A 13941-nucleotide genomic window follows, 5' to 3' on the forward strand; every position below is an offset into this window, starting at 1 on the left:
GCACTTTTGGTTACATCCACATACTGTTTACCATTACAGATAAAGATTGTACCACATAGGTTCTTACATAAGGGTTCAGGAATTATTTTGAATGCCTTTTGAATACCTCCCCCATTGAACCATTTCCAACCCACCCACTCTCTCTCTCTCTCTCCTTACCCCCATGGTATCTCTCATTGTGCCTCCTTAGATTATCCTCTCTCTCTCCATATCTCTGTCTCTGTAGCTCGCTCTCTCTCCCTCTCTCTCTCCCCTCTTTCTGTCTGTTTGTCTGTCTCCCTCTCTCTCACTATCTATCAATCTTTCTATATGTGTTTTCCATTCAAAATGTTACCCAATTGCATTGCCATTCTTGCTACTTGCAACTATTACATGACAACTATAACCACAATGTATAGATTAAAGAATACAGACACATTATTTCTTCTCTGAAAAATTGTATAATATATTTATTCTTAAAATAGTAAATTTGTTTCCTGAACAAAATATTGCACTCTTAATGCATTACATTGTAAGTACATTGTAGATACCAAAAGATTGCATCTAGTAGCAGTTTGAGGGGGTCTGGGGGTTAACCAGGGTAAGCCAACGGGTATAACACTCCAGTGCGTAAAAAGCTGTGCTGCCTTCTATATACCCATGCATGAGCGACTTTAAATGAATTTAAGCAAGACACATGTAGATAATGAATGCAAGAACCACAAGTCCCTCCTTAAACTTAATAGTATTCCACAAATACTCTTAATTCAGTAATTAAAAGCTTCCGATAATGTAATGTCATAGATCACAAAATGTTTTTTCATTTTTTGCATGACAGGTAAAAAAAAAATTGAATATAGAGCTCAAAAGTATAAAATCTGAATAAAACAGTGTGGTTTTACTTATGTCAAGTACTGGATAAACTATCCTCAATGTCGCTGTTAGGACCTAACAAGTCCTCTTCATACCTATTCAAATCCATTTTATTCAGAATAAGATTATGAGGTCAAAGGTCAGTGTCTACAATCATGATTAGCTAGTCAAAGTAATCCTCAATATCAATGTTAGGATCTAGCAAGTCCTCTCCATATCTACTCAAATCCATCTCATTCAGGATAAGATTCTCAAAGGTTTCTTCAAGGTCTGTGTCTCCTATCAAGATGGCGCCTTTCATCAATCCCTCGTGCATCACCAGCTTCACAAACTCCACGCCCTTCGTCATCCGCAGCAAGACCTCGTAGTCGGATCCCAGTCCCTGGCCGTTGAACTTCCCCAGCAGGACCACCTTGAAACCGAAGAACCGCGTAATGTGGGCGAACAGCTCGAAACAGAAGTCCTGCGGGATCGTCTCTCCGTCCACGTCGGCCACCATGCACTTCGCGGCATACGCGCCCATCTGACGAGCCTGCGACCACAGTCGCATCTGGATCCAGTTTGGAGCGGGATCCCACGTTGGGGTGCAGACATCACCCGCAGCATAAACATCTGCAACGCTAGTCCTCATGTGATCATCGACCTCGATACCGCCATCTTGGGCAAGTTTCAGATTCGGTACGTCCGAGAGGATATATGTGTTTGGTGTCACTCCTGTTGCACTCACAATAAAATCACATCCATATATCTTGCCGTTTGTAAGTTTGACATAAACGGGCCAGGAGTTTGTAGGGTTGGATGCAGCACCGCCAATGTCAGGTACAGTTTCAGTGATCCCCAACTTCTTGGCTTCTTCAGGAGTAAGTAACTCTTGAATCTGGCAGGAACAAAAATGATGAGAAAATTACAGTTTATTTTCTTTCATTGTAACATAATATAAGAGATTCCAAGCTGTGTAATTTGCAATATAGTCTACCTTACTATAAAGCAAGGTGATATTTTACAAGCTTGCACTATATACAAACACGAAAACAAAATTTGCATCAAACTGGGGACCCATTTCTAATTAATGCCAAGCTTTGGATATAGTCGTGGAAGAAAAAATAATAATTAATACCAGAAGAGACAGCAAAACAATTGTACATTACACTTACAGTGGAATAAAGAATATATTTCCTACTGAGATTGTACATTATGTACATGTACAATGCTCTGCTGACACTTGCTCAAATTAATAACCTACCCTGACCAAATTCCCAACTACAAGTTCAACCCTGGAATAGAAGTCTACCTAATCCTTACCCTAACCCCATCTAACCAAACCTAAACCCAATCACACTAGTGTGAACCTAACTTGACGAAATTAATAAAGCCCAAAGCAGTTGTCATGAACGCCCCACTCAAGATCTCCCAATCAAAGTCGGTGTAATGATTTCAGGTAAGTGCTCACCTCACACTTGAATTCCACATGAACAGAATGTGACTGCGACCCTTGACCTCTCATGTTTAAACCAGAGCTCCAATCAGGGCCGAGCGCACTTCCCATAACACCAGCCTCTTTCCTTGGGTCATCCTCCGAAGATTTGGTTACTAAATAATAGAGAGGTAAAAAAAAATCAAGATATTGAAGATAACCTGTGTATGTGAAAGGTTATATGAATTAAATTTGGCTTAAAGCTTATGACATAATCAGATGAAAACATAATTGATTAAAGAGAAATTGTTGATCTTTAATATACTTTATCCCATTCACAGAGTGAAACTTTCTAAAAATTATCTACAAATATTTTTCAGAGGAACGCTTGTTTAAAGTTTCTCATTTTGAACATTTGACCCTCATTCATGTACTATGAGAAAAGGAGGTGTACCATGCATACTTACATGTATTTATCAGTGTGTCATAATTTAGATATAAAATGTTGAACTCACTACATTAGTGTCATTTCATTTGCAGCAATGTTTTTGTTTTGGAGGGGGGGGGGGTTAATGTTTTTTGTTGGTCTTTTTTCAAGGTGGTTTACCACATGTGTAAACAAGGCTTGATAAATAGATTTGTGCATGATTGGCCCAAAATGGTGATGAAAAAGAAAAAGAAGAAGAAGAGAGAGAGAGAGAGAGAGAGAGAGAGAGAGAGAGAAGGGGGGGGGGGGAGAGAATGTATATGTGAAAAGGTACATTAATAAAGATTATGAGCAAGAGCTGAAGTGTGTCTCAAGTGATGGGAGTGTATGAAACATACAAGAGTTAGATGTACATGAGGTTTCTAGAAAGTCCTGTCTAACCTGAATACTTCAGCCGCTTTGAAGGCCCTTGGTCTGCTGTCTTCTTTTCCTCTGCGAGGTGGGGCAGGAAGAACTCTGCTGTTCCAGCATCCACAAACGTGCTGGAGATGGACTTATCCTTGATAGCCCAGATCACCTCGCATCCTTCCACCTCGTACACCAGCTCGGTTGCTATGCCCCCGTTTCCAACCACTACGATTCTCCTCGCTCCTTCCAAGTGCTTCTGTAACGTCCTCACACTCTCTGTATCTCGGATTCCTAATTTACGTGAGGAAGGTGTACTTGATAAAGTGATTTATCTACAGACAATTAGCAATCAAACTCTTTGAGGCCTGACATTCACTATCAGATCAAAGTTAATTCAAGTCTTTCTTAAAAATAATCTATCAAATTTCATCAACAACTGGAGGAAAAGGCTACCATGTTTTATTCATAATTTTTTTTTTCTTTCTTTTTCCCCCTTAAGTTCAAGAGTGGCGTTAAGTAGGCATACTATTAAAATCTACCCAAGTGGTAAGATATAACATACATTCAATTTTTAATGGCCATTTCTATTGTCTTCAAAGAGACATTACTTGTTAAAAAGGCTGCCTTCCCTTGTACCGTTTTTCTTCGGTGGCCTTGACTGACGGGTTAGACTGCATGTAAATTAAGTAAAACCTGTTCTGAAAGCCAGTCAATGGAGACAAGAAGATTGGCCTTCATATTAGCAGGTGGTCTTTAACTGTAGGTTCATCTTATCGAGATTTCAATAACAAACTCTGCTCAAGATAAACAAAAAAATGTCATCTCTACATTATACACACTTAGTCTTTTGATACAGCAGGGCAGGGTTTCACCAAGCTGTCATAAGTACAAGTTCTTGTTCGCGTGTATTACATTTAACACACGTTTTAATTGGATGTCCGTGAACTTATACTTATGACAGATTTGTGAAACTATGCCCTGGCTTCTAAAGCAGGTCTGACTTTACCTAAAATATATGGGTTATCTGCTGCAATGAGCTTGGGGCTCCCTCCCGTACAGACGCAGATCTTGGAGTAGCCAATCTGATGACCATCTTCCATCTTGATGAGATGCTTCTCCGAGTCAAGTCCTTTGACCTCTGACCTGATGACCTCTACATTGGGGCATTTGACCTCCAGCCATTGAGATGGCTTCTCTTCAACGTCAAAGTCTTCTAAGGCACGGGAAACCTGAATTTGAATTTATTGTTAAGAAAAAGAAATACATATACATGTAGTTGGAAGTGTCTGAAAAATAAAAAATGTTAAGAAAAGGGTTAAGAAAGGGATCGAAAGGATGGAATATCTAGACTATGCACAACAGTATTATGTTCTTTATCTATCTACACAACAAATACATGAAATGCAGAACACTATTACAGGCGGCCAAAGGAAATATGGTACTTGAAAATTGTAATTCTCAAATTTATGTAATCATACAGAAATGTAGTATAGAGTAATAATCTGTTTTAAAAAATACCCACAGAATATAATTAATTACCTGCAATGCATCAATTCATACCACAAGTAATGACAACAATATTCCTGGATGCAATGCCCCCCTCCCCCCCCCCCAAAAAAAAAAACCTTCCTGTCTTTTTAAGGTTAATGCTTGAATAGAAGCTCACAAGCTTAGCTTCTAAAGGGGTCATAAAAAAATCATTTTATGAAGTAATCAAGTTAATATATGTTGAGTAATGTACTATTACCAGTCTCTTTTTCATGTAAAAAATTATATCATGTTTTGTGTGGTTTTGAATGAAATGAACTTGAATTTGATACCTTCTTGTAGTTGGTAACAGCCTTGAGGAGGGGGGATGCCGTGAACAGCTTAATTTTGCGATCTGGACTGAGGTGGGCCAGCTGCTCTGCACAAGATACCCCAGCCACACCACCTCCTATGATGACAAAGTCACCTTCAGAACAGTCTGCCATTCCAAGGGGTATTCTCTCGGTCTTGTATTGTACACAGATGGATCTAGAATTTCTTTGACATGGGGCACTAGTCTGAAATCTCTGTGAAAATACAATAAAAGGGTTGTCATAAATGTGATTTTATTAGTACACAACAAATGAGCAAATAAGGTAATGAGAAATGTGCTTAAAGGTAAAGACCAGTTATGGTCATGCGATTGCATTGTGAAAGAAAAGTTGTAGAATCGATCAGAAAAGGTTGATCATCTAGCATCTAGCATCTGCAAGGTTCTGGAATCATCAAAATGATAAGAAATTTGGCCCATTCTTAGTAAAGTTACAAGCACTATACACAAAAAGATGTATATGGGACTACCCTATATCTTTCACAGTCTATGAGAGAAACAAATTTACCAAATATATGAATTAGTAGGCGGTTTCCCGGCAATTTTTTTATCATCATGTATTAGTCAAAACATATTCTTTCACATGATTGGTAATGAGAGCTTCCATTTCACGTTTTGAAATTGGGGCGTTTCCAATACTGGTCTTTACCTTTAATAAAATCGCCCATTATATAAACTTCTTTATTTTCTTGGGAAACAGTATCAAGACATGTATCAAAATTGTCCAAGAAAATTTCTACATTATGATTAGGGGGTCTATACATTATGCCAACTATTACGTTTTTGGTTTTATCATTTAAAATTTAAACAAAAATCTTCAGCACCTTCAGTGTGTAAGTCAGACCTAACTTTAGTTTAAAATTATCATGTATGTATAGCGCTACTCCGCCCCTCTACCATGGTCATGATCAGAACGAAACATGTGATAGTTTGGTATATTAAATAGAGGTGGGGAATTTTTATGGAGCCAAGTTTCAGATAAGCCTATTATGGAAAACTGGAAGTTATTTAATTGTAAAAAAAGTTCTTGTACGGACTCAAAATTCTTATTCATACTTCAACTATTAACGTGAAAAAGGCTGAAGTCAGGATTGGCTTGAAGATTCATGGAGTTTGAGTCATCGTACATTTGATCGTTATTATAGGATGAATTAAAACTAGAATTAAATTCTCCTACTGTACAATACCTACTTTCAACATTTCTCAAACCTTGGTCAAAATTTGCTTTCAAAAAGAGGGAACGAGCATATGCCTACCCTAAATAACACTGAGTGGAAGGGCCGGGGGGAAAAGAAGATACTGTAGGCCTACAAGTAATAATAGTCAGATAAAGCTTGCATACTGTTGTCACAGAGCGGATATGATACAAAACATATAGACTTTTCTGTAAAGTGTTGTACACTAATCATGATTTATAATAAGAGTCTTCTTGAGGCTGGATTTTGTAGAACTCAAATATGAACAACTTGTTGTATTTATTAGATGTATGTGAAGCCGCATTACAATCTGCGGTAGCAATAATCATGTGCATCTGATATAGGTCATTTGTTGAACATACATGTAGATATAAAATGATATCATATCACAATCCCTCTTCTCAATGAAAACTTAATTTCATATTTAGATCCATACTGTTTAAAATATCTTTTTAAAATTCTTTGCTTAAGAAATTAAACTTGTGCTAATATGAACTTACAATTTCGTCCCTTTCTTTGTTTGTTGTTTTTTTTTTCACCAAAAAACAATTTGAAAATTCTATCACATTTGTTTTTCATTTGAATGCGAATTGTTTGCTTATTTATCTTAAATGTTTTGATCAGACTTCAGTTATCATCTTGCTTTATAATGCAATAAAATTAATTAATAAACAAAACATGACATATTCAATATGTCTCTTTAAATCTAACTACTCAAAACCTTGTAAACATTGTTAAAGAAAGCAAAAGACAACAATTATTTGAATTATCTCCAACCATATCAATATTTTACATATCGTATCTCTCTGGTTTCTTAATAGTACGACCTGATCTGGTGGTGTATGGTTGGTGGTGATTCGATGGTGTGTCTGGTTTGCTTTGTGTTTGTTCTGTTTGTGCATTCTGCTGGTCGTGTGCATCATTATGTCTATCACTAGCATGTTGACGGTTTTGTTCCATGCTGTCCCTCTCTTGGGTTGGTTTGATGTGCCTACGATTTCGTCGCAGAGTGTAACCTGATGATGTCTCTACTTCATATGACCTTGGTTCTGGTCTCCTGTTTGTGATCTTTCCTCTGTCCCATCTACCAGTCTCTTGATTTTGGATTCTGACTTCTTGTCATTTGTGTAGTGGGGGAAGGTTGGTAGCGTGCTTGTCGTCAAAGTATTTCTTCTGGTCATCCTGCCTGGTCTGCAGTCTCTGGTAGATGTCATCCTTTTGGGGTGACTGGTTCCGAATTCTGGTCGGTATGTTGGTTTGGATCTTCCTCCCCAGTAACAGCTCTGCTGGAGATGGTAGATGGCTGTCCAATGGAGTGGCTCTCAGGCATTGCAATGCCTTGTTGACGCCTATGTTATCTCTCTTAGCTTTCTTCATGGTGTTCTTGACAGTTTGTACTTGCCTCTCTATAAATCCATTGGATTGTGGATATCTCGGGCTTGAGGTTACATGTTGGAAATTCCAGTCTCTGGCAAACTCTACGAATATGGCACTATTGTATTGAGGTCCATTGTCGCTCATTAGTCTCTCGGGGGTTCCTTGTTCAGAGAAGATTTCCTTAAGCAGTCTGATGACAGCACTACTTGTTGCTTGCTGTGGTAACTGCTTTACAATTGGATACTTTGAGTATACGTCAGCAACAAGAAGGTACTCTCTTCCATCAAGTGTGAAGAGGTCAGTTGTGACAAATTGCCAAGGTCTGACAGGAATTTCATGTGGCTGCAGAGTCTCTGATGGCAGGGAGTTCCCATATTCTTGACATACAGAACATTTCCGTACCATCATCTCGATCTCCTGATTTATGCCATTCCAGAAGATACAGCTCTTTGCTCTCAGTTGGCATTTGATGATGCCTTGATGTCCCTCATGTAGCTTGTTCAGGTATTCCTTTGTCAGGCATTTGGGGATGACAATTCTTGAACCTTTCAGGATAATCCCGTCTTCAATGGACATCTCGTCCCTGTATGGCCAGTATTTGATCAGGCTTTTGTCAAGTTTACGCCTTTCTTCTGGCCATCCCTCTAGGATTACATCTCTCAGGATGCAAAGTTCACAGTCCTCTGATGTTGCGGTGCGGATCTCCAGTAGCTTCTTGTCTGAGAACATTACAAAGTCAACTTTCATGTGCATTTCAGGAGACTCAGGAGGCAGAGGATTGAGTCTTGACATGGCATCAGACAGAAGCATCTCCTTTCCAGGTTTATATTTCACTGTCATGTCATACCCTTGGAGTCTGAGCAGTAGTCTTTGTAGTCTTGGGGGTGCAGCTCCAAGGTTCTTGAGAGTGATCATCTCTAGTGGTTTGTGATCTGAGAGGATAGTGAAACTTCTGCCGAAGACGAACGTGTGAAACTTTTCACATGCGTAGACAACTGCTAGCATCTCTCTCTCAATGTTAGCGTATCGCTGCTCGGTGTCTGTGAGGGACTTTGAGGCAAACGCTATTGGTCTCCCTTCCTGTGTGAGGGCTGCTCCAACGCCTTTCATCGATGCATCTACTTCTAGGACAACAGGTTTCTTTGGATCAAAGTAAGCAAGTGTGGTCTCCTTGCAGATCATATCTTTGATGGTCTCAAACACCTTCTGATGTGATTCAGTCCAGCTATATATCACATCTTTCTTCACAAGTTCCCGAAGTGGTGCAGTCAGTGAGGCAAGTCTTGGAATGAATGGTGACATGTAGGTCACAATGCCTAGGAACTCTCGGAGTTCTGTCACGTTCTGTGGTGCGTTCAGGGCTGATATGGCTGCTGTCTTCTGTGGGTCTGGTTGCACTCCATCTTTGCTGAAGACAAGGCCATAGAATCTCACTCGGTCTTGCTTGATGTGGCATTTGTTCCAGTTCAGGACGAGTCCATGCTCCTTTGCGACGCGCATCAGATTGTGTAAGTTGGCGTCATGTTCCACTGCCGTCTTTCCTACGACTGCTATGTCATCGGCCATTCCTATGACTCCAGGACATTTCTCTAGTATTTGATTCATTCGTTGCTGGAACACGTCCTGAGAAACACACAAGCCAAAAGGTAGTCTTTTGAAACGGTAACGACCAAAGGGACTATTGAAGGTCGTCAAATGGCTTGATTCTTCATCTAGCTGTATAGCCCAATATCCATGTCTGGCATCCAGGGTACTGAACACTGTTGCTCCTTCAAACTGGTGTCGGACTTCTTCAATGGTTGGCATCGGCATATGGCTTCTCTTGATTGCCTTATTTAAGTCTTTTGGGTCAAGGCAAATTCTCCATCTTCCATTGGGCTTCTGGGTGTATGCCAAGCTTGATACCCAGTCTGTTGGCTTAGTGACACTTTCTATCACTTCAAGACTCTCCATCTCATCAAGTTCTTTCTTGATGTCATCCTTTATGCCTATCGGGCATCGTCGAACTGCATGTATCACAGGAGCCGCATCTTTGTCGATCACGATGTGGTATTTCCCATCAAATTTTCCGATTCCATCAAATCTATCGGGATACAAAGTCTTCAAATGCTCTCTATCTTTGATGGGACTATCATGGCTCTCCATCAGACTGCAATTCAAGACTACTAATCCTAGATCCAGGCACAACTCAAGTCCAAGGATGGCCGGTCTTTGAGTCTTCACCACAAAGAATTCTCCATTAGCTTGTCTGTCCTGGTGGTTACAGCTCAGCGTATGTAGGCCTACTTGTGGAATAACACTCTTTTCACCATAGCCTGTTATCGTTATCGGTGACTTTCTTAGCTTTCCTGTGATAGGTTCCCCATTAGAGTCCACGCGATCAGGGTACATCTTCTGATAAATGCGTAATGGAAGAATGTTCCCTTCAGATCCTGTGTCAACTTTGGCTTTTAGAGTCGCTGGTCCTCTTCCGATCTCAACTCCGATCACAGCGAAGGCTTCGTTCTTTCTGATCTGGTCTACACAGATGGTCTCAAACCGCATGTCGTCAGTTTCTTCTGTTTCTTCCTCTTCTTTCATCTCATGGAGTCTCTTTGATCTCTGTGCTTGCGACCTTTTCGGATATGTCTTTGTAGCTTCTTGTTTCCTTTGCCACTGCTGTTTAGATTCTTGTTCCTGTTTCTTCAGTCGGCAGCATTTCTCCCAGTGATTCATTTTATCACAGTTTCTGCATTTGGTGCCATAAGCAGGGCACTTCCTCGGTGGATGGTTCAGTCCACAGAATGAGCACTGTTTCTTCCTTTGGATATGTTGCTTCGTCATATCAACGTTGACGGCTTGACCATGAAGGAGTCTCATATCCGCCTCAGTTGCCTCCTGGGTTCTGGCGATGTCCAAAGCTGTATTTAACGTCAGTTTCTCATCCTTGGCCAACAATGTTTGCTGTACCTTCTTGCTTGAGGTGCCAATGACGATCTGTTCTATGAGGCGACCTTCAAGTTCAATGTCCGCAAACTTGCATTTTTGTGCTTGTATTTTGCATCTGGCCATGAAGTCGTCTATGGCTTCGGCTGGTTCCTGTGCCAATTTCTGCAGCTGAAATCTTGCCAGACGGAAATTGGTCTTTGGTTCGAAATGTTTTATGAAAGCTTCGAAGACCTCAGCTGGGGTCTTGAAGTCCTTTCCCCAGGATTTGTGAATCCTGATACCCTCTTGACCCAGCCACAACAGGATGTATGTACATTTCTCTTGGTCAGACTTCTTGTTAAGCGGCCCTGAAAATATCAACTCACAATAGTATTGAAAATTTCTAAATTCAGTCGGCAAATCTTTGGATGCCCAATCCATGCAGGGAGGGTTGATTCCTGTCATCTCTCCCATGTTGTTTGTTTGTGTGTGTGACTTTGTAACAGCCAATAAAATCTAATATAGCCTAGAAGTCTAAGTCACATAAAAAAAAAACTACTACTAGTCATATTCAGCCTTATACATAAAGGAGTAAGGTCATATAGTGTGCCTTATCCTAATATACAAATAGGAGTAGGGTTACATTAAAATTCACACCCTATCCTGTGTTATCAATACTGCAATGAGACAAAATATCTATGGCATTCGTTATACTGCATCGCAACAAACATCATCAATAATACAATTCCAAAGCAATTTATTCCTTTGCCCAGTCCAACTCTTCCATGTCTCTATTAAATATAAGCCGGTCCTTCAATACTATCCATGGATTTACTCACATTAAATGATCATGGTCAGGTTGGTGATTCAACCATTCTATTCAAACATGTGCAAATAATGACTTCAGCAAAAAGCATCCATTATTTCAAAATGTTGAATCTTGATTAAAATCTAGTGTCTCTCAGTTCAAGTTCATATCTTATTCCACGGAGATCTGTATTCCCAGGTTTCACTCTCATATAGGTCTATAGTATGTAGGTGTCGATCGAGGTGTCCAGCTCCAGCGACGTCGTCGATCCTCCCGATGAGCTCCGAGTCCGTGTGGCTCAGTTCCAAACCAAAATGCAGGGCTGGGAGTATAGCGCCCTAGCTGTACTGTACTGTTCCCGGTCCCGGTCGAGCCTCTAGGCTCTGCTCCTGACGAGCCTCTAGGCTCTGCTCCTGACGAGCCTCTAGGCTCTGCTCCTGGCGAGCCTCTAGGCTCTGGTTCTGCCTCCGCATCAAGCTGGTCCTGAATGTAGGGCAAATAATCACTTCTCGATCAGTGCTGTGCTATCGGACGGTAGGCTCACTCGGTCTCAGTTCGTATGGGGTTTAAAATCTCATATTTGCGACTCACCAAATAATCAGTGTCGTTTTCTGCAGTACTCAAACGTCCCTCAAATATATCGCTGACCTGTTCAGAGCTTCACCTTTCTCAGTTCAAAATTCATCTCAGCGGAATATCAGTCCAAAATCGTTGTAGAGGAAAACTAACTTGCGAAGTTTCCGTCATTCACAATGTAAACAATCGACTCACACTGTTCCGTTCAAAATTCCTCCGCGGTTAGCGCGCGTAATTTTTCGTACGTGCTAGTCAGTTCCATACCGCATATACACACGAGCCAAATTAGCACAGGGGGTCGATGCGCGTAAACGAAATCCCAACCTAGGCCTGGCCGGTAAACGCGGTGCTTAAATTGTCCATAAAATCCAAATCCGGGCTCCACCTGCACTCAAAATGGTCTAGCAAAGTCCTGGCACCGCTGCCACCATGTAAAGTGTTGTACACTAATCATGATTTATAATAAGAGTCTTCTTGAGGCTGGATTTTGTAGAACTCAAATATGAACAACTTGTTGTATTTATTAGATGTATGTGAAGCCGCATTACAATCTGCGGTAGCAATAATCATGTGCATCTGATATAGGTCATTTGTTGAACATACATGTAGATATAAAATGATATCATATCACATTTTCCATAGGATTGACCACAGTGACCCCAACCAATTCTTTCTAAGACCATCGAATGACAGAACATGTGGCCACAACTTCAAACTATCGAAAGTTAGAGCCTTCACTTCTATCCGAATGGGATCGTTTTCACAACGAGTCGTCAATTTATGGAATGCGCTTCCAGCTTATGTAATTGATAGCCCATCTGTGAACTCATTCAAATCCAACCTGGAAAAAGCATGGAGAGCTAAATATGACATGTACAACCCTAAAGAAATGTTTCCTTGCTATTGCATTGTCCGAAGCTCCGACGTAGGCGCAATCCCCAGTACATACAGATATTAATCCTGCTGCAGAGGGGCATATAAGTAATTATACTTGAAGCCCAACATCAAGGTAAATCAAGGCAAATCAAAGCTTTTAATTAAGAAAAAAAAAAAATCATCATTTCAACCATCAGATCATTTAACCATCATCATCATCACCCACTCCTAGGCTAGGCTTAAGAGTCCTACAATGCATGCCATGACTGAGGTCTAACATTACACAGTAGGTTCTATTGCCACTTGCATCCGCATCATCATAATTATCATCGTCGTCATCATCATCAACTTAAATAAACTAAATAAACATGGTAAGTAAAGACTGAATGTTGGACTTGATCTTAATAAGATATATCCAACTCAGTCTTGACTCTTCATCTCTATGACAATGATCATGACAGTGACGACACCCACCATATACCCATGCATGATGATGATGATACCAGCTTGCAGAATCACCCTAAACTAAAGACGTAAAGTCCCTATTTTTATTTTCATTCAACCGACTGACAAAAATTAATAGAAGAAGCTTTAGGGTCTATAAATCATTCTATTACTAAGGGCTATGTTCAATTAAGTAACTATACATACCAAATGCAAATGACATCTACATTTAGGAGATGGCCTGTTAACTGAAACACAGAACTAACTTGTTAGTATCGCCTATCGGGTCTAGTGTTAAGAAGACGTATTTTTTTAGTGATAGGATAATCAGCTAATGCCTTCCTATCGTATCGTGCAATAAAGTCTGAACTGAAACTGGCGATCATTAAAATAAGCGACTAACATTTGAGATTATAGTGTTCTCAAAACGTCAAAAGTAAAAGGAAAAATAAAATTTTGCACATCTCTGTCGGAAATATATGCTCATCTTACCGTTATTTATTGCCCGAAACCCCTGAGCTTCCGGGGGCTCCACCCCCTGGACCCCACGCCAAATCGTAACCTGCCAGTGTCACAAATATGGTATAAAAATATGCTCATCTTACCGTTATTTATTGCCCAAAACCCCTGAGCTTCCGAGGGCTCCGCCCCCCGGACCCCACGCCAATTCGTGACCTGCTAGTGTCACAAATAAGGTATAAAATAATGCTCATCCGACGATAATTTGATGTATAAAACCCCTGAGCTTCTATGGGCTCCACCCAGGGAAAAACGTTATTTTTTATCTCTTTTAGGAGA

The 13941-nt window shown here is 40.3% G+C and overlaps 1 protein-coding gene across 1 annotated transcript; it reads right to left on the reverse strand.

The window, feature by feature from the left end:
* Positions 1–395: 395 nt before the first annotated feature.
* On the reverse strand, positions 396–13472 carry LOC588400 (pyridine nucleotide-disulfide oxidoreductase domain-containing protein 1). Its single transcript, XM_030995278.1, has 6 exons — positions 13351–13472; positions 4922–5155; positions 4108–4330; positions 3135–3392; positions 2303–2442; positions 396–1729 (listed from the first exon to the last, which is right to left on the reverse strand). The coding sequence occupies exons 2-6, from the start codon at positions 5072–5074 to the stop codon at positions 1016–1018; spliced, it is 1488 nt and encodes a 495-aa protein (XP_030851138.1). The 5' UTR covers positions 5075–5155; positions 13351–13472; the 3' UTR covers positions 396–1015.
* Positions 13473–13941: the final 469 nt, after the last annotated feature.

Source organism: Strongylocentrotus purpuratus, unplaced genomic scaffold, assembly GCF_000002235.5.
Source record: "Strongylocentrotus purpuratus isolate Spur 01 unplaced genomic scaffold, Spur_5.0 spur5_scaffold_21, whole genome shotgun sequence".
Taxonomy (NCBI): domain Eukaryota; kingdom Metazoa; phylum Echinodermata; class Echinoidea; order Camarodonta; family Strongylocentrotidae; genus Strongylocentrotus; species Strongylocentrotus purpuratus.